At 32.2% G+C, this 26,653-nt stretch overlaps 1 protein-coding gene and 1 long non-coding RNA gene across 2 annotated transcripts in view; one reads left to right on the top strand and one right to left on the bottom strand.

Annotated features, from left to right (window-relative positions):
- Positions 1–26,653, top strand: part of LOC143062939 (uncharacterized) — a 43,713-nt gene that overhangs the window by 716 nt on the left and 16,344 nt on the right. Inside the window, exons 2-34 of the mRNA XM_076234784.1 lie at positions 3,306–3,533; positions 4,253–4,299; positions 5,440–5,520; positions 5,844–5,888; positions 6,605–6,658; positions 6,891–6,944; positions 7,463–7,516; positions 8,102–8,155; positions 8,673–8,726; positions 10,149–10,247; positions 10,601–10,699; positions 10,975–11,118; positions 11,641–11,739; positions 12,610–12,717; positions 13,035–13,088; positions 13,422–13,529; positions 14,359–14,403; positions 14,654–14,707; positions 16,118–16,216; positions 17,275–17,382; positions 17,789–17,842; positions 18,210–18,308; positions 18,925–19,023; positions 20,181–20,234; positions 20,951–21,004; positions 21,978–22,196; positions 22,416–22,469; positions 23,136–23,189; positions 23,654–23,815; positions 24,168–24,275; positions 24,627–24,734; positions 25,468–25,575; positions 25,843–25,950. Coding sequence (XP_076090899.1) covers positions 3,306–3,533; positions 4,253–4,299; positions 5,440–5,520; positions 5,844–5,888; positions 6,605–6,658; positions 6,891–6,944; positions 7,463–7,516; positions 8,102–8,155; positions 8,673–8,726; positions 10,149–10,247; positions 10,601–10,699; positions 10,975–11,118; positions 11,641–11,739; positions 12,610–12,717; positions 13,035–13,088; positions 13,422–13,529; positions 14,359–14,403; positions 14,654–14,707; positions 16,118–16,216; positions 17,275–17,382; positions 17,789–17,842; positions 18,210–18,308; positions 18,925–19,023; positions 20,181–20,234; positions 20,951–21,004; positions 21,978–22,196; positions 22,416–22,469; positions 23,136–23,189; positions 23,654–23,815; positions 24,168–24,275; positions 24,627–24,734; positions 25,468–25,575; positions 25,843–25,950 — 2,969 coding nt within the window. The remainder of the gene's footprint in view (positions 1–3,305; positions 3,534–4,252; positions 4,300–5,439; positions 5,521–5,843; positions 5,889–6,604; positions 6,659–6,890; positions 6,945–7,462; positions 7,517–8,101; positions 8,156–8,672; positions 8,727–10,148; positions 10,248–10,600; positions 10,700–10,974; positions 11,119–11,640; positions 11,740–12,609; positions 12,718–13,034; positions 13,089–13,421; positions 13,530–14,358; positions 14,404–14,653; positions 14,708–16,117; positions 16,217–17,274; positions 17,383–17,788; positions 17,843–18,209; positions 18,309–18,924; positions 19,024–20,180; positions 20,235–20,950; positions 21,005–21,977; positions 22,197–22,415; positions 22,470–23,135; positions 23,190–23,653; positions 23,816–24,167; positions 24,276–24,626; positions 24,735–25,467; positions 25,576–25,842; positions 25,951–26,653) is intronic.
- LOC143062940 (uncharacterized) overlaps positions 5,090–26,653 on the bottom strand; it is a 38,981-nt gene continuing 17,417 nt past the window's right edge. Inside the window, exons 2-3 of the long non-coding RNA XR_012974891.1 lie at positions 5,315–5,383; positions 5,090–5,220 (exon numbers count right to left, since the gene is read on the bottom strand). This is a non-coding gene — a long non-coding RNA (uncharacterized LOC143062940). The remainder of the gene's footprint in view (positions 5,221–5,314; positions 5,384–26,653) is intronic.

Below are 26,653 nucleotides of genomic sequence, written 5' to 3'. Positions count from 1 at the left end.
ATATTGTAATTCAGTGTACCATTATTATTATTACTAATACGGTTACATATTTTCTGGCTCACGTCTAAAAAAACTTACTTATAAACCTCATTAAAATCATGCAATAGAGATTATCCTTTGCAAGGGTTGGTTTGCTTTATGTATGTCGTCTTAATTCCAAGCATCTGTCATATGAAATTCTGTTAGTATTCGGAAAACGCTTTCGACACTTTTTCTGCAATTTTTTTTTTCTCACTAACGCATTTTATATTGGGATTTCGAGGCAATTTTGTTTTTTGGTCACTGAAACATAAGGGCTGTTAGGCTATGTAAAGGCTATCGAAAGCGAAATTATCGAAGGCGAAATGTTATTAAATTAGTTCTTTGGTATTATTATGGATGCATTTCGTCATCAAATTGACAAAAGAAATATGCAAATATGCATAAGTAAAACAATCTTAAATTGTCATGAAATAATTTCTTTTGGAGTATCTTAACCGAGATTTTAACTGATGTTGGCGGCTTAATAGGCGGTTATATTTCGAAAAACTCATACCGCCTTTAACCGGATATTTGATTTGGCCGCCATACGACACATTTTTCGATATGCAGGATCATGACATCGGCATCATATTTAAAAATACTTGTACGAGCTCGAGAGTACGAGGCGACAATAGTTTACTAATAGGAAATTTCAAGTTGTACGTACTCCGGCCATTTTGATTTAATTTTTAATTAGTTGAATATTATATGCTCGTGCAGTTCTACAGTGACAATTTTCAGATTGGTCAGGTATCACGGGAGTAGTACAAGCAGTCTATGATCGTCTATGAACTTCGGAGCTGCAAGTCTGACCACTTGCGTTTCTGCAAACGCGAGTAGATAGTGGGTGGTGGCTTTCGTTCGACTACCTATGCGGCTTCGCATACCGTGCTGCTCAGAAGTCATGCATGATAGAAGATAATGAATAATTAATGAAAACATTTATCCATCATCCTGTTCAGATTTCACTTTTGCAATGTAGTTTGCGTTTTAGCGGATGGTTGCTTTTTGTCATATTCATACCGTAAAAAAGGGTCAGTGTTATCCATATATCAGAAACGTTTCAACTCAGTTTTTTATTACATCCGCCAAGTTTTTTTAACTGGATGGTACTTTGCCGACAGATGTTTATTCCATTATAGAATCTAAAAAGATTAGATATACCAGCTTACTGTAGTTCTGCCGGTTCGATTTGGTAAAAACAAAAAATGGACCAAAATGCACATGTTAACAGATTGTAAAATACTTATAAAAAAAGATAAAGTCTGTCCATGTGCACTTTTTGAAACTTGATACCGTTGTTTAAACCAATATCACTGAATCATACAGATACAGATAAAAAGTGCCGGCGAGAATAATAGAACTGAATATCAGATGTTGTTTTAGGGAGCCGGGGCCCGTATGGAGCTACGTATATTTGGTTAATATATATAAAGACTAATTACTTAAAAGTCCCACTCCTTTTGATTGTTGCCTTTTCAAAGGCAGATCCGAAAGACTCCCTTTTGTTTTGATAATCAATGCTTTTTGAATTGGACCTAAGGTTGAAACCCTACCCATCCCTTTATTCTAATTTGGAAACCCCTTTTTAAAATGTATCCACGCTTTGCTTTTTGTTGGTCCCCGTTCCCGTGTTCTCAAAATCCTGCATCTGAACAGAGGCAGTACAACGGTCCCTCATCTGAACACGATATGAGAGAACATTTGCGATTTCTGTTTAAGTCATATAAAAATGATGGAACAAATAAAAAAAGAGTTTATTTCCTAGAGTGGTTCTTTCCACTGTATTAAAAGCGGTATGATCGATAATCAATGGGATTTTAAGAAGTGAGAAAATGTAGTTTCTTTCCCCTTTCTATATATTCACTTAAGCGTATAGTTGCATGTTTCTGTCCCCTCTCAACATGTTCCTCAAAGAATCTAACCAGGTTTCAGTCACAAGAATATTGAATTTGACTCCTTTCCCTGTATTATAGATCTGTAAATTATAAAATTGAGGTTCATTATTACTTTCGAATACACATCAACATGAACACCTTCTCTTGATATGGTTTTCTCTTATAAATATTAATAATAAAAAATTCACGAATTTAAGTTATTAAATACCTTTTGAAAAAAGTGTAGTGATAGAAAGTCAAGCACAAAGATTTTTTTTTTTGTTGAATTCTTTTTATTTAAATAAATTGGAGCTCTTATTAGCTATGGCCAGGTCCTGATCAATTATTTTTGAAAGAGTTATGCCCCGTGAAAATATTGATTTACAAGGAAAATTGCAGTTAGCGCCCTACTAAGTTCAATACTTGCCAGAATTTTATGAAACTTGTATCATATACATTTACATGTATATCAGCAATATCTGAAACTTACAAAAATTAGTTCTGATAAAATATTTTTGTACGAGTTATGCCTATTTGAAATATTAATTATAATGGAAATTACATTGCATTTGCTCTGAAGCCTTCACTTCTTGACATATTAATCAAAAGTCTTAGATAAAAAAGAGTGTTTTTTTTTAATTTAACATGTTTAATGTTCCCTTGTTCCTTGGATAGATAAAATATTTGCAATGCAGGGGACATTGGAACTCTATTCTATTATAAGAAAAGTGATTATGCAATTATATTAAATTAATGATGTCTAAATCCATAGATCTGAAACATTCCTGAAACTGATAAAAAAAGAATTATCTACAATATCTTAATATCGAAGAATACCTTCATTTTGGAAAAAGCTTTTTCATCCTAATTGGCCTGTAAGTAAAATATTCCCCATTTTAAAAAAAATCATTTTTTCTTCATTTCAATTTGCCAAGCACCATGAGCACTCAGTACATCAGGGTTTATGTGTCTGTTCCAAGTGAGGAACCTGTAGTTCAGTTTTTGTCAGTAGTTCATTTTGTGAATTGTTTTATTTTAGATAGGGTCTTATCCTACTTTAAATTGTTTGTCATTTTTCACTTTAGGACTTTTTACAATGTTTATAGCCAACTATACAGTATTTAGTTTTTTCATTGTTAAAGGCCATACAGTGGTTGCTTATAACTACTTCATTTGTATTCTGGTGGATGGTTGTACCATTGGCAACTTTACCACATCTCTTATCTTTGTATAAGCCATATATGTACATTTTTACATGAAGCTCCACAAAGGACCTAACCTTAAATCTGTCTCTGTCATAAACATGTATGATGTATGTTTACCAATCAGTGTTTTGGTTTATGCTTTTAAAATACTTTTCAAAAGTACTTTATATTGCAAATTACAGTAATTATTTATTTTTTACAGATAAACCAACAAAATGTAGGTATAGAGGTGAAGAATATGATGTTGGAAAACCATTTAAACCTGATCCTATAAATGTACCATGTTATACCTGTGAATGTACACCAAATCTAAACTCAAATGGACAACTGGACGTATTCTGTCGCACGGAGACATGTGTTGCCTTAAACTGCAAAGAAGACACACAAGAGGTCCGTTTGGATGGAGACTGTTGTCCTACTTCATGTGAACGTAAGTATTAAAGATATATTGTTAGTACTCAGTAATTAGCTAAAACATACTTATATGAATGAAAAGTTTAAAAGGGTAATAACAACCTTCATTGACATATTTAATCTTTGAGACCATAATTATGTTCAAAGGTTATACAAATGTATATGTTAAGATCCTACATGTATTCCATCTTGTGTATACTATCTTTTTGATCTGACTTTTTTTACAGGAGATAATTCACCTTTCCATTTTTGGCTTATTATAGCATGATGACATATCTAATTCTTATATACATTTATTTTACTCCCTGAAAGGTTTTTGACAATTTGATCACTAATGCATGACTAATATTGGTTAAATATAAATGGATAATGTATAATTGCAAAAATCCTAAAACTTGACCTGGGAGTAATGTGTGAAGTCTATTCTTGTAAATATATAAATAAGAAGATGTGAAGTAAAACTGTAATCGCCAATAAGACAAATTTCCACCAAAGACAAAATAACATAGAAGTAAACAACTATAGGTCATTATACGGCCTTCAACAATGTATTGTAGGCATAGTTGGACATTTTGCACTATAATAAGAGTACCAAATATTGACCTAAGAAAGAAAAATCTTACTTGGAATTCCCTGAAAAAGGGAAATAATCATTATTCTGTAAGTTTATAATACCCTTATATGTTATACATGCACATATCAGTAGATATAACTTATTATTTTTTGTATTTATAGCAATCTTGAAACATCCTAAGTTTCCCGCTGCCATTGAATCTGGAAAGGTAAGTTGTCAATATATGTATAGATATGGTAGTAAGATAAATAGGATAAGTATGATAATTATGATTATCCTGATTTAGAGTAACTTCTCGCAATTTGATTGGCTGATATTGTCCTAATAAATATCAGTACAATTTTTTATCACGTCAATTGGAATTATCTCCCTTATACATTTGACCTAATAAAAAAAACAAAAACAATTGAGTTACTTTGTACTCATAATACTTTTTTTTATTTTTCACAGTTTTAGATTAAATATCTAAAATATATTTGTTGATATTGTCCTAAAATTGAATTTGAATGTAATAATATGTAATATAACAAGATCAGGATAAATTCGTTACACAGTGTTTAATTGTCCTAATACGGAATTTATAGGGTCATTAAAATTCATATCGGGTTTGGCTTCGCCTCACCCGATATGAATTTTATTGACCCGATAAATTCTCGTATTAGGACAATTGAACACTGTGTAACTAATAGTATCCATCTACTGGTAAATAATAATGCAGTACTTGACTTCGGATAAAAGATTTATTTGAATTTTACCATTTTATAATTTCAAGAGATAATGAATATGATAAAATCTTGTTCAATGTTTATGAAAGATTTTTTACAGCATCAATGGATTAAGACAACTTTGATGAAAATCTTGAATGGGAAAGAATATCACCCTAATTTTGTAGAAACTTGGATGAACTTAATAGGAATAAACAAATGGAAGCTCAGTGTTTATATATATGATTCAATTTTTATTTACAAAACAAAAGCACATGGTATATAAAAATGGTGGGAAAAGGGAAACTGAATACAAATGTTGTTTGTGAATATCTTTATATGTCATCTTCTAAATAACCAGTTTCTTCTCTGCCTTCTTCTCACCCTTGTACGACTTCTAATTGGCCTTCTTAAAACAGTGACACCTGAAGACATATAACACAAAAGTTTTTAAAAAAATATATTAACTCTGTAAGAAGTTTTAATGCCAAATTGATTTTAGTAAGATGCCATACTAACTTTTGTCATTTGATCTTTGTAACCATGTAATTCCTGTCATTCTTTTGATAATCTTTTGCCTTTCTTCTACTGAAATTATAATTGTGTAAATGTAATGTAATCTTGGTTATTTATTTTTTTCAAAGGTTATAATGGGGGATGAAAAATCAGGAGGATTTAATGGAGGAGGAAACATCTATCCCGGACCCGTTGGTGGTGCTGTAATGGTAGGTCAACTATTGAGGGTGTTATGTTTTAAATTGCACATTCTTTTAACAACACAAAATGAACAAGACTTTTCAAAGCATCAATAACCAAATTTTGAATAATATTACACAAAATAATGAATATGAACATTATGGTAAGAGGATTGATGTTTTAAAGAGGCATAAGCGATAAATATGAAGAAAAAAAATATATCGTTCAATCAATAATGAAAGTGAATAATTTGGGTATGGGTTTTGCAGCCAGTTTGGTTCAATTTTGTCAATTTATGCTTAAAGTGAAATACTATGTGTGAAAACTGAACTGTTAACTTTGTATTTTTCAGGGACCCCCTGGACCAAGAGGACCAGCCGGACCTGCAGGACCACCTGTAAGTTAATATTAATGAGAGAATTGAAATACAGTAAAACCTGTTCAAACAAAACCTCTTCAGGACTTTTTTTCTGTTTTGGCAGATACTTTTTTTAAATTTTAATTTAAAGAGAGGACTGTTTTTTTGGTATTTTTAATTCAATTTACAAGTTTAAGTTTAGAAGATGATATTTTTAGGCCCCCGCCATGGCAATAGAGGCATTAAGTGTTATTCTTGACAGTTCATACATCCATGATCCATCCATCTGCCATTTTTCGATTTTAAACTCTAATATAAGAATAAGAAAATGAAGTATGATTGCCAATAAGACAACTCAGGACAATACACCAAGTGACACAGAAATTAACAACTTAAGATCACTGTCATTTAACTTTAAATTGCCTCATATAAGTTTTATGAAACTTATACACAGTGATACGAACCATAACACACAGACAGAGTTACAAATTTTGGTTTTTAGTCATTTATCGTTCTAGAGTTATGCCCTTTTTTAACTTGGAAAATTGTAAATCTTGAGCGTGGGCATTCATGTTCTCAGACACATTTTTCTTTAATCTTGGACATATTTTTCTTTAATTATGATTTATTTCTCTATTCAGGCATTTTTCAATTTATATATCATATGAAGTGTATGCTTTTTATAAATAAACTGTGGAGTTGTGAGAAGAAATAAAAATAAACGATAATTATTTTAATGTTGTATTAATTTTTAGGGACCCGCAGGTTACCAAGGAGCAAGAGGGGAACCAGGAGACCCGGGACAACCTGTAAGTTTGTTTATTTTTTTACATTTTTCAAAAATGTTATGAAAATTTAATGCAAATCAAGATATATACACACATACATAGGTCTACTATATAAAATCCAAAGTTTTGAATGACAGAAATATTTGAAACTTTAGCTTTAATTAGCTTAATTTAACCATTTCAAGTAATATTTCAGCCTCACTGTTGCATTGTAATTTGTATTTTAAATCGACAATGCTTTTGTATTATTCAGGGATCACCAGGAGAAAGGGGATTCCCAGGACCTGCAGGACTCCAAGGATCAAATGTAAGTGCAGTTCAAATATTTTTGCTTATTTATAATCCAGGTTTAGGAAAGAAGTGCTATTTTTGTTTACACTAACTTGAAAAATAGGAAGATCAGAGAGCTTGTCAGTATTTTTTCAATAGAAAGGGATTAAAAATTATATTAAGGAATGTCATGTTCAATAGACATTAAAATGAAATAACAGTTATAGATTGTTGATTTTTTTAAAGTAATATATATAATATTGTCCATATAGTGCAGTTAAAGGTCCTAATGTTAAAATTTTTACTGTCCTTTTTAAATTTTGACACCATCCATCTTAAAAGCATGTGAAAATGTTTAAATGTTAAGTGTATATATTTTTTTTTTCATTTTAAAGGTTTTGTTTCTTTAAAAGAGTCATGTTTAATATCATGGCTGCTTGTTATAGAATTCAAGTAGTATTAGAAAATAAAATATTTGACATTCATGAAATGAATGTAAGTAGTATGCAATAATTGATCCTCAGTAATAAAACAATCCAATATATTTGTTTGCAGGGTGAAGAAGGTTTACCAGGAGAACAGGGACCTACTGGACCAGTTGGATCATCAGTAAGATGGCATTTTATTATACTCTGAAAATAAAGATAATTTGTTTTGTGTTTTAATGATAGATTGTTTTAAAATCTAAATCCTGCTATAACAATTAATTGTATAAAATATTTGTAATTTCTTAATCAGTCAAATGGATATCAGACACAGCACATATTTTTTTTGAAAAGAAATGTGTAAAAATAGTTTTAGTCATAATTATTATAGCATGGTCAGAAGCGGATTTAGGGGGGGGGGGGGGCAGGGAAAAAAAGTTGGTTACTATATAGGGAGTTGCTGATGCGTGACTGGAGCGGGGCCCCCTTTTAGGTCAGTCAGTGAGCCCCTCTTATGAAAATTTCTGGACCCGCCACTGATGGTCGACACAGCAGCACATATTTACCTTCAAGAAGTGTGAATATGCATACGAACTTTAACATAATATCACTGCCTTAAAAATCCAAGACAACATATATGTACAAGAGTACATGGCTCATATGCTTTAAAATATTTACAGTCCTATGTCTAGCTATTAACTTACTTCCTGTCAGAGGCTAGATAATGAATTAAATTGCAGAATTTTCTAATTTTATTTATTTATTTTAGGGAAATGCAGGACAACCAGGAATGCCCGGCATGCCAGGACCCAAAGGACACAGAGTAAGTTAAGCCCAGTCATATAGTTAAATGCCTTTAAGTTAAGCCAAGTCATATACATGTAGTTAAATGCCTTTAAAATTAGCCCAGTCGTATAGTTAAATGCCTTTAAGTTTATCCCAGTTGTATATTTAAATGTGTTTAAGAGTAGCCCAGTTGTATACTTAAATGCGTTAAAGAATCCAAAGGATATATTTTGTAAGTGAACCTGAGTTTGCTATGTTGACTTAAAACTGTTATTCCGATCGATGAATGTCAACTCACTTTTTAGTTTGAAATTTTTGTATTTTAATCTTGTGTATTGGAACTTTTAACAGTCATATTTGACACAATATTTAAATGCCTAAGGATATTCTCATGGTTATTTTTCCACAGAGCCATTACATATCTTTCTTGTTAAATGCCTTCTAAATTTCCCATATCAATTTTGCAACAATTTCCATACATGTGTAAAAAGGGTGGGTTGGTAGTGTTGCGCTCTTGACACAGCTGCCTATTATAATATTTATTTACATTTCAGGGAATGTTGGGAATGGCCGGAAAAACTGGTGAAGAAGGACGCGCAGGAGAAAAGGTCAGATTTCTTGTTATTTGTGATTGCATTGAAATCTCATTAAAGATGTAGAGGACTGAGCTATGCTACTTCAAAGATATTCAAATCATTAAAGAATATATTGTCCATAAAACAGATCAGACTGGAAAAATATAAAGTACAATTACAGTTCATGTCAAGAATTTGATACTGCAATATGTCAATTAATTAAAAAGGTCAGAATACTGGTAAAAGAAGATTTAATTCTTATCTACAGACATAGATATTTTGATGGAATTGACCTATAGTATGGTTCAGACATACTTAGGGATCATTATAGTAAATTAACCGTGCAAAGTTAAAAGACATGCACATCTAAAGATTTCATTCCTTGATAAGAAAGATCAGAGGATACTGTTTATAAGAGTCTGAAATTTATAACTTCCATCTTAAGCTACACAAAAAAAAATTGTAAGAAAATTCCGTTAAAAAGTTTTCATCTTTTTCCTCTCATTATATTTACATCGATCTGATGAACCCCATGCGAAACTTTTTTTGGTCATCTGAAAAAAAATACCACGTTATATGAATTGAATACCAAGAAAGTCTTACAACAAAATTTGATAGGGTACCAAGAAAGGCTTTTGAGTTGGAAATCCAAATTTTAAATTTGCTACAAACTTCAATGGCTTATAGATATCAGGAAATCTGCAGAAAGGAGATTCCAAAACTTTTGCAAAAAACAGATCAGAAGAAAAGTAAAAGATTAAGAATTCAGTTGAAAAAAAGAAAGAAATAGACTTCATAATTGATATGCTTTATTATCGGTAATTTGGACATTTTTCCTTTGATGTGTACTAGCTGACTAAGTAAAATATAATTATAACTTGTCTTTGAACTCAAAATGATGAACGATGAAAAATCTGCTGATTCATATTGTATCATTCTTATTTCTGACTATCACTATGCTGATGCTTTGTGAAAAAATAAAGAAATTTGACTTACCGGTATGCAACCATTATATTTGCCATTGTTAGCGTCATGTCCATAGCATGCAATAATTCCTTTTCAAACTTTGTGCAAAAGAACACCATGCTTACTGCACTGTGACAAAATTTCAAATGACATAATGCAGCCTGTGACGTCAAGTGTGATTCGCCATGATTCGACGCGAAAAAGAAGTTTGTTTGTTATTTTCTCTATTATTATAGTGATTTTTTATTTTTTTTAAATTACCGATAAACAGAATAAAGGACGTTTTGTTTTTGATACTGACTTTATTACAGAAAATATCAGGCTCACCCTTCGGGCTCACCTGATATTTTACTGTGATAAAGTCCGTATCAAAAATAAAAGGTTCTTTATTCCATATATATTGTGTGGAAAGAAAATGGTTTCTGTCAATAGGGAAGAACATTCCTATTTTTTTTATCACTACTTAATTTGATCACTAACCTTTTTCAGGGACCACCAGGACCTAACGGACCTCCCGGAAACCCAGGACCATTGGGACCAAGAGGAGCACCAGGAGAAAGAGGGAGAGATGGATCCCCAGGAGCACAGGTAAACTCTTGGACTCTTGAAATTTTATTCAACAGTACCAGTCTATCTGTTGTTTGATGATTTTTTTTAAATTTGTAAATCATTGAAATAAATAAAAAAAACATTATTTATTTTTCTGCAATTAAAGTTAAATTTCAGTGACATTCAAAATAAGGCTTTTGTCAAGATAATGTATTCACATATCAATTTCTAGGTGGGGAAAGCCCTTAGCCCACTTTCTCCACAAACTTTTTAGAAATCCAATAACTAAATATTCAAGGTAAAAAAGTGATTTAGAGTAACATTTTAAACAATTGCATTTTTACCAGTTTTGTAGACTTATTTGCATATATAATATATTTTGCTTTCTTCAGGGAATGAGAGGACAAGATGGTAATTCTGGAGAATCTGGACCCCCTGGACCAATTGGATCCCCTGGAGCACCAGGTTTCCCTGGCAGTGGAGGACCAAAGGTAGTTTTGGAATTATTAAAAATATACATGAAACATTTGCTTTGATTAAAATGACTGGAGAGATTGAAAAGATTAATTATTATGATCAAATATAAAGTCTTACTAAGACCTATTTCTAGAATAACTTATGCTAAAGTATTGTGCATCCTTGTCATATGGTAACTTATAAGTAAAGTTTTACTGAATCCTTTCATAATAATAATTTATATGTAATATAGATCACTAATTCCTTTCTCTGTAACTACATATATATTGAGTGATTTATCTTGTTAAAGGGAGATTCTGGACAATCTGGACAAAGAGGAGACCAAGGATTACAAGGACCTCCAGGAGTAGGTGGTTTACCCGGACAACCAGGAGAGTCTGGAAGACCAGGATCCCCAGGACGGGACGGAGAACCAGGAGGAAAGGGGGATGTCGTAAGTTTTGCCATACCCCATATCACAATCTGAAGTACTATTGGTTATATCTGTTGCTTAGAAAACTGTTAGCAAATGATATCATGGGGTACATGTTTAGAAATATTACCCAGAATACAAGAGATTCTGTAAAGAAAATTTTACAAATATCCTTTGATAGTTTATAATGCTACCGGATATTCTATAGAATAATAGTAAAACTATATGGACTTTAAACATACATTGATTTTGTTGCTTATCAAAATAGTATGCATTGAAAGAGATACACAGATAAATGAAGTCAGGCAGAGTACGAATAGAACTGATTATAAAAGACACCAAGCACATCTGTCATTTTTGCTGCAATCAATGTTGGTCAGATTTTTGCTTTAGCATTTTGCATTGAATGAAATCTTCGGATCTGGTGTAACAATGAAACAGAATTTTTTTTTTTTCATAATTTGGCATAAAACATGATAGGAAATGATATGTTGTTTTTATGCTCACAACAGGTAGTATAACAAGATGAATTGATTTTTGTAGGGTCAAGCCGGAGCCCCTGGAAATTCTGGATTCCCTGGACCACAAGGACCCCCTGGCCAGGCTGGAGAACCAGGAATTCCTGGAGCTGCTGGAGAACAAGTAAGATCCATAACTCACAATACTTTATTCTCTTCATTTTATGTTGAAAAATTGATAATAAAGATGACATAAACGGTGAAGTATACTTGGAACACATTGATATAATCGAAAAACTTTATAACATTGGACATAAGCCAATCGTTTTTATGAGCGAAACAAATCAGAAGAAAAGTGTTAGTATAAAATCTGTGTATTTGTGCACAGGTGTCAAATTTAATTATGCATCAGAAGGCTTTAAGAATGATGAAAAATATAATTTTACATAACCTATTCCATTTATTTTATGTTCATTTCAAGTATTTACTAGAAGCAATTAGGTGCCGAGATCTACTTAAACTCAATGATGCTTGACAAAAATACACAGATTTCAGATTCTCTGTCTCTGTTTTCAAACTTAATTGCTGCCAAGTCGACATCTGGTATTAGAAAACATGTGCTTGAAAACAAAAGCAGTTTCATATGTGAATTTTTAATGTTATGATGAAGAATAATCACATTTGTAAATCCTCTTATGTTCTGTAAATCCTCTTATGTTCTTCACCTCAAAGGGTGCACTGTCAGTTAATAGAGCTATCAATGTAAGAACTATAATGTCAGTTCGTAGAATTGGAAAAGAAAGAATTAATCATTCACATATCAGTCCTTGCTTCACAAAAGATTATCTTGATTGCCGAAAATCACAAAATCTAAACTGAAAGATTAATTAGATAAAACAAAGAATTGTGTGGCTCAGCCAAGCTCAATTTTATTCTGAGATGTGCTGATCAAAATATTTGTTTTTCTTAAATATTTTTTTGTTTACATATTCACATAATGAATAAAGTGTTGTATTCAATGTTCTGATACATAAATGTTCAAATTACTCCTTAGGGATTAGGAGGACAAGATGGACGTAATGGAGATCCAGGAGAAAGAGGATACCCTGGTGCCCCAGGTGAACCTGGTCTTGCAGGACTAGCTGGAGCAGAGGGAAAGAGGGTAGGTCAATTAATGATTGTTCCTAAAGATCATTAACAATCACCCATTGAACAATTTTGACAGAAAATTCATTAAAATTCTACGAAATTTGATTCCCTTTTAAAATTGTATACAGACCAACTACTTAATCTGCCATACAGTTACAGTTACAAGCTTTGTTGTTTAAAATATAGACCCTACTAATTTTCAGTTGTGATAATTTTTATTTTTTACAGAAACACTGTAGGAACAAACTACAGATTTTGTTTTGTTTGAAACAATTACATCTTTGTTTGAATTTAATCAAAAATTGAAATATACATTTTTGTTTTACTTAGGGTGCCCCAGGAATCCCCGGACCATCAGGACCTGCAGGTGTATCAGGAGAAAGAGTAAGTACAATACAATAGGCCTTTTGTAAAAAAAAAGACATGCATTATAATGAACCAGAACTATTAAAGGATTTTTAATTGCTTTGCAATAATAAAAAAAAAAGCAGCTTAATTGTGTATTTTAGCATTTTTATGAGTATTTGTTGCAAGCTCGTACTGTACTTTAATAGGTTCGGTACTAGTTTCAATTAGTTTTTTTGAAGTTTTTATCAATTTGCAGGGACTTGTAACCCATAAAGGGTTGCCATTAGTAAGGTTTTGCAAATTATACCTGGGCCTAAAAATTCTCTGAGAGTTTGGAGTTTATACTTATATTTGTATTTAATTTTGTAGGGATCACCTGGTCAAACTGGAGGCCCAGGACCACAGGGACCCCCAGGCGCCAGAGGACGTGATGGAGAACGTGGACAAGAGGGAGAGAAGGGATCACCAGGAGAAGCTGTAAGATTCTAATCCATTTAGGAATTTTCAATAAGCTGTGATTTCTTTAGTTTCAACTTTGACCTTCTGTCAATTACTGTAAATTCAGAAATCATTGAGTGCATTTATTATTGCGATTTTAATTTTTATGATTTTGAGAAAAATTCTGTTTAGTTTATAAAAAATATTTCAAAAAAAATATTTCAAAATGCAAGTTCAAATTAATGCGTTTACAACTCTGTCGCATTTTTTGCTATAATAAAAACCTTGCAATAATTTCTGAATTTACAGTAATTGCTTTTTCCATCTTGTATATTGAGCCCTACAATATTAGAACTGCCTTATTGCACTTACAAATTTATATACTTTCCTCCTTTGGACTTGAACTTGAGCAGATCAACACAAATATCCCATGAACTGTGTCCCAAAACATTTTTCATGCACTTGCAGTTTGGATTAACAGAAATACAAAAGTTATATTAACAAGGAAATGATAAAACTTTCAGATTTCAAAAATGACAAAACATAGAATATAATTTTTAAAAAGAAACAAAATATGATTGCAAATGTTTTAGAAAATGATTGAAAAACTCAACTTTTCTAAATTGAAATTCATATTTGTCTAACATGTGAAACATACATGCCTGGGTGTGGGTAACATTTAGTTATTTTCTTTAAAAGCCCATGGACCAAACTTTTGTATTGAGATAGACGGGGACTGTCATCAGTGTTTTACTTGCTTATTTATCTGTATGAGGACTATTCAATAGAAGAATATCTATTATGTTGGACAACCACTGAAAAGTGAAGACTAAATTGAGTTTAATATTTTCTGTGATATTATTTTTAGGGTACAGTTGGAACACCAGGATCACCCGGACCAGGAGGCCCAAGGGTAAGTCCTTTTATGTCTAATCTTTTCTTCAAACAAAATTTGTTCCCTTTCATGCAGAATGTTTTTAACATTTTGCAAATTATTCTTGATGTAATGGATAAAGTGATATATTTTTCTTCAACTTATATAGTTACATGACCAAAGCTAAATATGCATTATAAAAAACTTTCTTTTAAAAAACAAATTTATTTATATAGATTATATTCAATTTCTTATATGGAATTTTACAACAGATTGTATTTTTTTACAGGGACCAATGGGACAAACTGGAAATGAAGGAAAACCCGGAGCTCAAGGACCAGCAGTAAGTTCAGCTCATTCCTTGTCTCTAATAGTTTAGCTCATAAGCTTATAGCTACAGTTTAAAAAAAAAACCCATAAATTCCTAAGCTCTTTTTACCCTCTAAATAGAGTTATTCAATTTTTATGCCCCCTCTAAAGCTTTAATAATTTGACAAATTAGAATATAACTTCTACTTGAAAAATGTATGTACCTATTCAGGCATATAACAGTTTTTATACGACCGCAAAAATTGAAATTTTTTGGTCGTATATTGGTATGACGTTGGCGTCGTCGTGGTTGTTGTCGTCGTCCGAAGACATTTGGTTTTCGCACTATAACTTGAGTATAAGTAAATAGAAATCTATGAAATTTAAACACAAGGTTTATGACCATAAAAGGAAGGTTTGGATTGATTTTGGGAGTTTTGGTCCCAACAGTTTGGAATAAGGGGGCCAAAAATGGCCCAAATAAGCATTTTTCTTGGTTTTCGCCCAATCACTTTAGTGTAAGTAAACAGAAATCTATGAAATTCTAACATAAGGTTTATGACCAAAAGGAAGGTTGGGATTGATTTTGGGAGTTTTGGTCCCAACAGTTTAGGAATTAGGGGCCAAAAAAAGGTCCCAAATAAGTATTTATATTGGTTTTTGCACAATAACTTTAGTATAAGTAAATAAAAATCTATGAAATTTTAACACAAGGTTTATGACCACAAAAGAAAGGTTGGGATTGATTTTGGGAGTTTTGGTCCCAACAGTTTAGGAATTAGGGGCCAAAAGTGTCCAAAATTAAACTTTGTTTGATTTCATCAAAAAATGAATTATTGGGGTTCTTTGATATGCCAAATCTAACCGTGTATTTAGATTCTTAATTTTTGGTCCTGTTTTCAAATTGGTGTACATTAAGGTCCAAAGGGTCCAAAATTAAACTTTGTTTGATTTCAACAAAAATTGAATACATGGGGTTCTTCAATATGCTGAATCTAACCATGTATTTAGATTTTTAATATTTAGGCCCAGTTATCAAATTGGTCCACATTGAGGTCTAAAGGGTCTAAAATTGAACATTATTTGATTTCATCAAAAATTGAATTCTTGGGGTTCTATGATATGCTGAATCTAACCAGGTATTTAGATTTTGGATATTGGACCATAATAGGTAAATGTCCAATTAAAAATAAGTTATAATGAAATGCGGTTCCTTCAACCAACATACGTAATAAATCTCAAGACTTATACCACATTCATTCTGTTTCAGAAACCTATGTTGTGTCAACTATTTAATCACAATCCAAATTCAGAGCTGTATCAAGCTTAAATGTTGAGCATCTGGTTGCCATTTGCTTAGGGACAATCTGTTTAGAGTTTTCCTTGAAGTTCAGTATTTTTGTTACTTTACTTTTTTCTTAGTCAAATACTTTTGATATTCTAGGGTCTAAATGGAAAAGATGGCCGACCAGGAGAGCAAGGAAACTCCGGACCCCCTGGACCTCCAGGCCTGAACGGACAAACTGGTCTCCCAGGAGAAGCGGTAAGACCATGTGCTACAATATAGGTCATGGAAATGTTTTAATGTGGTACTTTCACTAAGTCCACTTGTTTGCTTGTAAAACAAAACTATTATCTTGAATCACATAGTATTCTCTATATAAATGCCATAAAAAAAAATCAATGACTTTAATGATAACCGTTCTCCAATGATCGGTGAAAATCATTAAAAGTGCAAATATTACATTCAATAAAACTATCTAGGTCAACTGAACATCAGATATTGTTTCACTAAAATAAGCTGTAACAGGTTCTTTAATGCTGCAAGCACTGTTGCAATATAATATAAAAAAAGAAGATGTGGTATGATTGCCAATGAGACAACTGTCCACAAGAGACCAAAATGACACAGACATTAACAACTATAGGTCACTGTATGGCCTTCAACAATGAACAAAGCCCATACCGCATAGTCAGCTATAAAAGGCCCTGATAAGACAATGTAAAACAATTCAAACGAGGAAACTAAGGTCATTTATTTCAATCCATTTTATAACCTGTTGAATTTGTAACTGTAGACTTTTACTGTGGATTCATTTATTTTCGTGGGTATTAATTTTCGTGGATTGATAAAAACTTTCATATCAGTGGATATTTGATTTCTTGGTTTTCCTCTGTATACAAAGCCTATTGAAAATATGTTATTTGGTAAACAGCTGAATTCCTGGTTCACCTGTATCCATGAAACCCATGATAATTGGTATCCAACGAATAGTAATGAATCCACAGTACTTCTGGAAATATGACCACTAATGATTCTATGTGAATTGTTGACGCTAACTGTTTTGACGGTTTTCCTTCAGCTGTTACATTAGGGAAAGAAAAAAAAATTAGATAGAATACTTTAACCAGATTAAATTGACAATTTTCTACATGAGTAAATGCCTGTACCAAGTCAGAAATATGACAGTTGTTATCCATTCGTTTGATGTGTTTGAGCTTTTGATTTTGCCAATTGATTAGGGACTTTCGGTATTGATTTTCCTCTGAGTTCAGTATTTTTATGATTTTATAAGCCATATGTCTGATATTCATTTGTAGGGACCCGGTGGTAGAGATGGTGAGACTGGACCCGGAGGACCAGCTGGACCAAGAGGAGAACGAGGTTCACAAGGAGAGGGAGGACCAGTCGGACCACCAGGAAATTCTGTAAGAAAAAATTATGATCAATTCTGATTTGACCCAAATAACAAAAACAGCATTTGTTGCTTGTTTAGACAGTGTTGACATTTGTTTCATAGTAATTTGAAAAAAAAAAAAAAAATGCTTACTAATAAATAAAAATGAAAATATTGTGTAATGATCCTGTTTGCTGACATATCCTTAGAACTTTAAATCTAGTGATTAAGTTAATAAAGTTGCTTTCTCAATTGCAAAATATTAACAATATTACCAACTTAATTAACATAAAAAGATGAAAAAATTTTGATATTATGGAAGAAAGACCATGTACTAAGCAATTTAAAGAAAAATATATTGATTTGTTGTTGAATCCATTTGAAGATGTTTATTATACTTATATAGATATGTACTTACAGTAAGGTTTTTATTGTAGGGACCACAAGGAGAAAGGGGAGCTCCAGGAACTCAAGGAGAACCCGGTGGTATCGTAAGTAGATTAATGTAATATTTTTGCAACTGACCTTCATGTCAAATTAAGGATGAAAACTGGATTATGTACCCTGTGGTCTATTGACCACCTTCAAATGGTCAGTTGAGAAGCAGAAAACAGATGTATTATTTTGGCCTGACAATTTTTTTTTATTATTATTTAATTAATCAGATGCTGTGTGACCTGCTTTTATAGTATTTTACTTTATGTTAGATTTTTATCCAGCTATGATGACAATTCTATCATGACAGAATTCACCTATAAAGTTATTACCCATTTTGATTTATAAATTTTATTTAGAAGAGATATGTTTTATTAGGAAAAACAGTGATTAACATTGATATTTATATCTTTTGTTCATTAGGGTTTGGCTGGAATATCTGGTGCCCCTGGAGAGCCTGGTAGAGCCGGAGATCCTGGTACCCCTGGACCCCCTGGAGAGTCTGGAACCCAAGGAGAAAGAGTAAGTTTTATGGAACCAGAGACCTTTGTTTAATGTATTTTAAAACGTCTACAATTTTAGCAGTGCTTTTTTTTTTTACCAATATTTCCCTTGAATGCAAGTTGATAGTTATAGGAACAGTTTCAATTTCACCATTCAATTAATATTGCATTTAATAAATTTCGGAAGTTAATGTGAATATTTAATAACGTTATACACTGAAATTGACTGAATGCTGAGATCTCATTAAGGTGATACATAAAACTGCAGGGAGATAACTCTTTAAAAAACAGCTGATGATTTTTAACCAGATTTTAATGTTTAGCTTCTCAATGATCAAAACTAATATTTTACAAACTGCTATATATATCCAAAGAATATTGAAATTTTTCTGAAAAAATGTATGGTTCAAGTTTTTTGAAAGGGTCAGAGTAAATATTTTGTCAAAATTTTATGAAAATTGAACAAGCCAAATTAATTTTAGTCGGTGTTTGGTACCACTTTAATGTAATTGCAAAAATTTGGTGAAGGAAAATCACAACTGAAATTATGAATAGACTTTTCTAATTAGAACCTATGTCACATTTCTGCATTTATAAAAGAATTTCTTTAGACTGTATTTGACAATATATTATAGGGTGAACAAGGATTCCCAGGAAATGCTGGACCAATAGGTAAACGAGGACCATCTGGAGAGAGAGGACCTTCTGGACCCGCTGGAGAACCAGGGTCACTTGTAAGTGCCTCCATCATAATAGGGTTGTATGTGTAACAGATTAGTGTAATGTTTTCCCAGGTTCTCTAATAAACTGACAATTATTAAAGTTTATATATGTTTTATTACGTGCTTTTTACCTGCATGTATTTTGTAGTTCACATTTACAATACATTTCAATAAGATATAAATACTTAGATACGAATGGTCAAGTTTACGGTTAAGTCCTTACCTGGTTAGTAAGATATATTGTTTTAGATAAAATGTAGAATATAATAAAGTCAACTATTTACTAGCGTTCAAATCCCAAAAGTCCACTCCCCCAAACCCTAGAGCTTACGTATTTCTATCCCCAAAATGACGTCATAGGCTCGGCCGGGCTACCGGGACACCGGAAGTGGCCCGGTGGGGGAAAACAAAATGGCCGGATCTACAAGAGTTATTAATAAAACGGAGATAGAATAAAAGAAAAGAAAGTTAACCGAACCCCTGAAATATTTAAGGACTAACAGTAAAGTGACTACCGTCACATATGTATTATTTTTAAAAAACTATAGACTGTCCTTAAAAAATTATTTTTACTTCAAATTGACCATTCTTACAAAGTTAGAACTCTGGCAGGACATAAGATTTCTTCAAAGCAAGCAGAATGATAAAGATGGAATATGAAGCAACTCCCATTACATCATAAAAAGGGGAAATAAATCAAGTTCCGGGTAATTGATCAACTTACAAGTTGCTTATAGGGTATAGCTATCATTATTGGATGTACCTTTGATGCTAATGGTCAAATTTAGATTAGATTAGTTATTAAATATAGAAATTCTATATAGAGAAAAAAACATTTAAATTTATATATTATGCAAGTTTTAATTTTTGAGAAACGTATATTGTTGCAATTTTCCTAAAAATAAAAGGTTGAAAAATATGTGATTGTATATAATTTTACTTCTTAAGGGTTGCAAATATAATTCACTTATATCTATCCCTCTTCTGACATGCATGACCATTTTTTTTTTTAATTTGTTATTGATGATGGACGAAATGTGCATTGTATTGATACAAGGACATTTCAAAGATATTGTTTTTGTTTAAGTGTTGGTGAATTTAATTTTTTTTTGATATATTTATAGTAATTTGTGAATTTTAGAGTATATCTTGATATGAACTACTTTTAGGGACCACCTGGACCAATAGGAGAGCGTGGTAATACTGGATCACCTGGTGTAGTGGTAAGTATTTATACATGAGTTATAATGCATTGTTCATATCTTTAAATGCCAAAAAAAAGGGACAGTTTACAGATTGCTTTTGAAAGAAACTCACTTTAAGGATTAACTTGTCTCATGTAAGGGTTTTCCCTGTCTCACATAAGCGTTTCACCCCCCCCCCCCCCCCCCCCCCCCCCCCCCTGAAACCAAATAAAAACTGTTAAAGTCAACGTTCCGTTCAAATTGTGACTGTTTAAGTCAAGTTCATGAGTCCAAATAACCCCCTCTTGGAAATTCCTGGCTACGGGCCTGTTACCTGTTTTATTTAGAGGTTTTACCTGTCTTACATGAAAATACCCAAAATACCAATCTATATAGTATGTCACAAAAATAAGACAGCACAAAAATTACACATTTAGCTGATGTATTGATATTCTGCTCTCACAAGAGTTAAAATACCAAAATACCAATCTCTTAAGTATGTCACAAAAATAAGACAGCACAAAAATTACACATTTAGCTGATGTATTGATATTCTGCTCTCACAAGAGTTAAAATACCAAAATACCAATCTCTTAAGTATGTCACAAAAATAAGACAGCACAAAAATTACACATTTAGCTGGTGTATCAATATTTTTCTCTCACAAGAGTTAAAATACCAAAAATACTGATTTAACACTGCACAAAAAAAAAAAAAAATTAGCTGGTGTAATTATATGTTATTATATTTTGTAGGGTTTGAATGGTGACCGAGGACCAGCAGGACCCCCTGGATCAAGAGGAGGAAGAGTAAGTTTTTATAAATCTACATTTATTTTAATTATCAACATTTCATTTCATCAGTTACATTGAGGACAGATTCGACTTTTATGTTGACCTCTGTTAGGTCATTTTTGCAGAACTTATGTTTCCATGGACTAATGTTTTATAATTCTTATATGATTTGCATATCTATGAATACTTGAATTGGATTGGTCATTAGAATTTTTCTCTAAGTTTACACTTCGATAAACCATGTTTCCGAAACTACTTGTAATCTATTCATGCGCGATACACAAGCTTGCAGTAATCCCGGGATTTTCAGCAAATTGAGATTTAAAAACAATTGTGTAACAGTTGTGACTATTCTAGTGCATATATAACAAAAAAAGAAAGAAATTTAAAGCACTTAAGCTTCTAAAATGTATAAAAATAAAATTTAATAAAATTCAGCGAAATTTCATGAGGGATTTGGCGAATTTACGTCATGGCAAAACACGACGTCATACGAATGGAAATTTTCAAGGGAAAGATTATTTCGTTACGTGTACGCTTCAAATTCAGATAATATTTAATTAAAATGAAGTTTTGGAGTTAAGTACTATTTCATTTAATATTCCGTTGTATTTATCGGACATTTCTGGTTTTTAGAAAGTCAAGATGGTGGCGTACTCCTTAGTTACGACTTGCCATTTTGCTTTTGATGGTAAGTATATATAGTAGCCATCAACAAAACAAATGTTTATTAAATATCACAAATGTTTGGCTGAAGAATTATAAGGATTAAACTCATTTTTTCTAGAGGTTATTGATGTGTAAACCGGGACTCTTACTCACAAACTTTAGACTTTTATTCAGTTTGTGAGTTAATCGCCCCGGTTTACACATCAATAACGTCTTGAAAAAATGTGTTTAATCCTATATAATACCTAGTATATATATCTTACTTTATTTATATTAACCAGAAATTGTAAAATATTGAAATTATTATTTTATTTTTAAGGGAGCACCTGGAGAAAGAGGAAATGATGGACCAGTAGGTCAACCAGGTGAGGTAGGAAACCCAGGACTCCCAGGAGCACCAGGACCAGCTAATAACATACAACCACCAAAAGGAGAGCCCGGACCACCTGGAGAAAGTGGTGCTGAAGGATTAAATGGTGAAGCAGGTCCAAGAGGATACCCAGGAACCCCAGGACCAGTCGGTCAACAAGGCTCACCGGTAATTTTTTTCATGACAGCAATCAAAAGCAAACTAATTATATTTCTGATCTTTTCATGTCAAATATTTGTTTGATATTTGAACCCTTTTTTAGTAAAGGTAAATTATTATTTCAATATTTTAACTCGGTTTTATACAAATTGTTATACCTCAACTTTCAGTCATTGATTAATGCATTAGTATTTAGGTGTGTTAGATTAATACTTTCTTTGATTACAGGGCCCACCAGGACCAGCTGGAGAAATCGGATCTGAGGGAAGAGCTGGACCACAAGTAAGTATAGAAATGTTTATATTCTCATATTTATATATAGCCTTGCGATTTGTTCACAATACTAATATTAATGATAATATATGAAAAGGATTTAAAAAAAAAATCAAAATGACAAATATTTCAGCTAATTTTAGATTATTATTGTTATGCAAATCTTAAGACTTATATAATTTTTTAATATTATCTGCACAGTATTGCCTATTTGATGATAATTTTAAGAAAAAAGGTTTTTGAAGTAAATGACTGATTCAACACTCTTGAGTGATTCAGCATTTTTGAGCATACCAAACTTTTCCAAAACCTAAGGTGGCCAGATGGTATAATCCGATCTACAGCAATCACTAGCTTGTCAACACGCTGAATTTAAAAGCCACACACAGCAGGTGTGTTCCACCTCAATTATATTGACTAGAATTGCCATTTTTCCTACTGAAGGTCAGTGGTTCTTCCCACCTTCACCACCAATAAAATCTTGACATCACAATATAACAAAGATTTCTTAAAGAGGCGTTGAACAACAACAATCAATAAATCAATCCAAAACCCTAAGTAAAGAATGATACACACATACAAGCTTTATGACTAAATACAATTAATATACATGTCATGGTTTAACATAAATATATAATGGTAAGTAAAATAACAAATGTTCTTTTATTACTTTAGGGAGATTCTGGACCCCGAGGATACCCAGGAGAGCCAGGAGGACTTGGTGAAGCCGTAAGTTTGAATAAAACATTGTCATGTTTAAAAAAAACATCTGATAGCAAAATAATGCCATTTTATAACTGATACATATTCAGAAAATTAAACACATAATTAAAACTTTGCTGGATCCTTTTTTGAATGATTTCTATATTTTGACTAATGAGGATTAATTTGTTTTTGTGGGTATCAATTTTCATGGATTGGGGAAAATTTGCTTTTTCCTGGATATGTGATTTCATGGTTTTAGACGAAGTTTGCATACAACCTTATGAAAAAAATTGTAATTCGTTGAACATTTAGATTCATGGTTCACCTGTATCAACTATCCTCAAAAACTACAGAACTTGGTATCTAACTGATAATAATGAATCCACAGTTTACGAGAAATTAACAATTCAAAGTATTAAAACAGATAATAATAACAATTTGAAGAAAGAATTTTGTTGTTGAGGAAAGAATGTTATTTATTAATGTAGGGACGTGATGGTAATGACGGTGAACAAGGAGGTAATGGAGAACCTGGACAACAAGGACCTGCAGGTGCCCCAGGATCCCCTGGCAGACCTGGTCCACCAGGACCACAAGGCCCACAAGGAAACACTGGATTTATGGGAGCTGCTGGAAAGATGGGATCAAGGGTAAGAATCTGATTTAGAATCTAGTACTTTTAACTTCATTTTATTTTAAAACCAAACAAGGATAATTTTTATTCAAGAGTATATGTACTGTGTTTGGGGTATCTGTGATGTGAGTATATGTACTGTGTGTGTGGTATCTGTGATGCAAATTAGCATAATGAAAGTTCTTTTTAGCTGTGATGCTTTCAAATGAATATTTGCAGCTCAAATTTCAGAAAAAGGATAGATTAAAATAAGCTGTTTATATATCATTTTTACATATTTGGAATACCTTATTTCAAAAATAAATTAGAAAATATAGTATTGAATTAAGAATTATTAAAATTAGACTCTGAAGTTTTGGTTGTTTTAGGGAGACCGTGGAGAGACTGGTCCACCTGGACCCGGAGGAAGAGATGGAGAATCTGGACCACCTGGTCAGAATGGACAATCTGGGGATCGAGGAAATCCTGGTCCAATAGTAAGTTTGATATTATATTTAGAAGGTTGTGGCAGAAAAAGTAATGCTTCACAATAATTAAAGAAAATAATTTGATTTTTTACACTTTTTAAATTTTGTTAGCTAACCACAACTGTATCACATACATGATTTTTTTACACTTTTTAAATTTTTTTAGCTAACCACAACTGTATCACAAACAAAGTTAACTGTAAAAAAAAATTAATTGAAAATTTAAATAAACAAAGTTAATAAAGACAAAATAACATTCAGTCCTGTGATTAAATCTAACTTACCACAAGTATATGAATGAAATCCCCTGTCCAAAGGGTTGACAAAAAAGGTTAACTAATGTTATTATTTGTTATATAGGGACCATCAGGTATTCAAGGACCATCTGGACCACAGGGTGAGCGAGGTCAACCAGGATACCCAGGAGCTCAAGGTGAACCTGGACCCGGTGGTGAACAAGGACCACAGGTAATTTATTTGTTTATACACAGTCCAAATTTGTTGGTTTGCCTTTACCTTTGATGGTTAGAAATTTTTCTCAGGTTCCAGTAGGATGGCAATGTTTAATAGACCACTTTCCAGTTATGTCCTTCACTGGAAAAAAAACATCAATTATGCAAGCTTTTATGATGTCATTTACTGAGAGGGGATTGCCTGTATCCCTGCACTATTAACTTTCATCCATCGTCTTTGTGATATTTGGTGAATTGGTCATCTGACCAAACAACAAAAACTAAACAGCAATGTTTCAAGTTGTTAAAACTGTTTATTTCAGAAGTGAGAAAATCGTGAATGAACACCTTGATATTGTATTTTTTTACTGTAAATGGTGTTGTAAATTTTTGAGTTTTCACATGTCTTTACTTTGAAAGAATCTTTGTTTTAACACTTTTCTGCAAAGAGAAAGCCTTTAATTCCATTAACTCCTAATATTGGAACCTCTGCATCTTTGCTACATGTTCCTTTAATTCCATTAACTCCTAATATTGGAACCTCTACATCTTTGCTACATGTTCCTTTAATTCCATTAACTCCTAATATTGGAACCTCTACATCCTTGCTACATGTTCCTTTAAATGTATAATAACCAGAAGTTGTATTAATAATGAAAACAAAAAACTGTATTATCTTTCAAACAAGCAGGTGACGGAATATTTAAACATTTTATAGTTAATATGGGTTTTTTTAATTTATATTTTAGGGTCCACCCGGCCTTTCAGGAGATAATGGCAAAGATGGATACAGTGGACCACCCGGACCCCCTGGACCAATGGGACAAAATGGAATGACCGGACCACCAGGTGAACCTGTAAGTTAGCGGGCTACAGTTCAAGTTTCTAAATTTTAATACAAAAAAAATATGTGATTCATTCTTAAAATTTTTATGAGTTTCTATATCTTCTGCACAAACTTTAACTTTGCTATTTCATTTCTAAGCAGAATATTAAGTGCACATGAATATAATAAAAGCAGTAGTAAGAATTAAAGATGTTGTTAAATCTTGTAAGTTCAAACTAGTTTTATTTAGGACTACTTAAGTTTACCTTTTATGCTGAATTTTATTTTTTTCTAATAGGGAACTCCTGGATTAAATGGTATGTCTGGCGCACCAGGTCGTCAAGGAGACAAGGGAGGACGAGGAATCTCAGGATCTCCTGGACTACAGGGACCCCCAGGACCACAGGTAAATTGATAGGATTACAGGGACCTTAATACAAATGTACTACCAACTCAATAATCTGATAGGATTACAGGGACCTTAATACTACCAACTCAATAATCTGTTTGCTAATTCCCGTAATTTATCCTGTAATTAGACATCCTTTTTTCGTTGTCTCCCTTAGGAGGGACAATTTTTTTTATTGACAATGGAAGATTAAAAAAAGGAAATTTATCTGTGCGTAATGTGTCTAACCTTTAAAGTGCTTCAAATATTTTAATTACATTTATTTTTTTGCTAAGCTTAATACTTTTGATACCAGGAGATATTTGTCAATAAAAATTTATTTAAATGCTGATATATCACTTTCAATTTATCATGAATTGTGTGGGGAAAAACAACGGTATAGTACCAGTTTATGAGTGACAAAGGGAAGTAATTTGTTTAAAAAGTGTGTAATAAAGGAAGCAAAGAAGTATTTGTCCTGAAGCAGTTTTAACTTGAATCTGATTTGAATATAAGGTTTTAACAAATGATATGCTTAAATGCATAGATACCTTAAAAAGATTGTGACATTACTACAACATAACTAAAACCCATTGTAGATTAGAAAAGATTTTTTTTTTAAATTTTCATTGAAGTTTGGCTTCATAGTTACAGATAAAGAGGTATTAGCTCAACAATTTATATTTCGTGTAATTAAATCAGTTAAACTTGCATTGGGTTG

This window comes from Mytilus galloprovincialis, chromosome 2 (assembly GCF_965363235.1).
Source record: "Mytilus galloprovincialis chromosome 2, xbMytGall1.hap1.1, whole genome shotgun sequence".
In the NCBI taxonomy this organism is placed as follows: Eukaryota; Metazoa; Mollusca; class Bivalvia; order Mytilida; family Mytilidae; genus Mytilus; species Mytilus galloprovincialis.
Note: the sequence above shows the minus strand (reverse complement) of the source record. Positions and strands in the feature narration are given on the sequence as shown.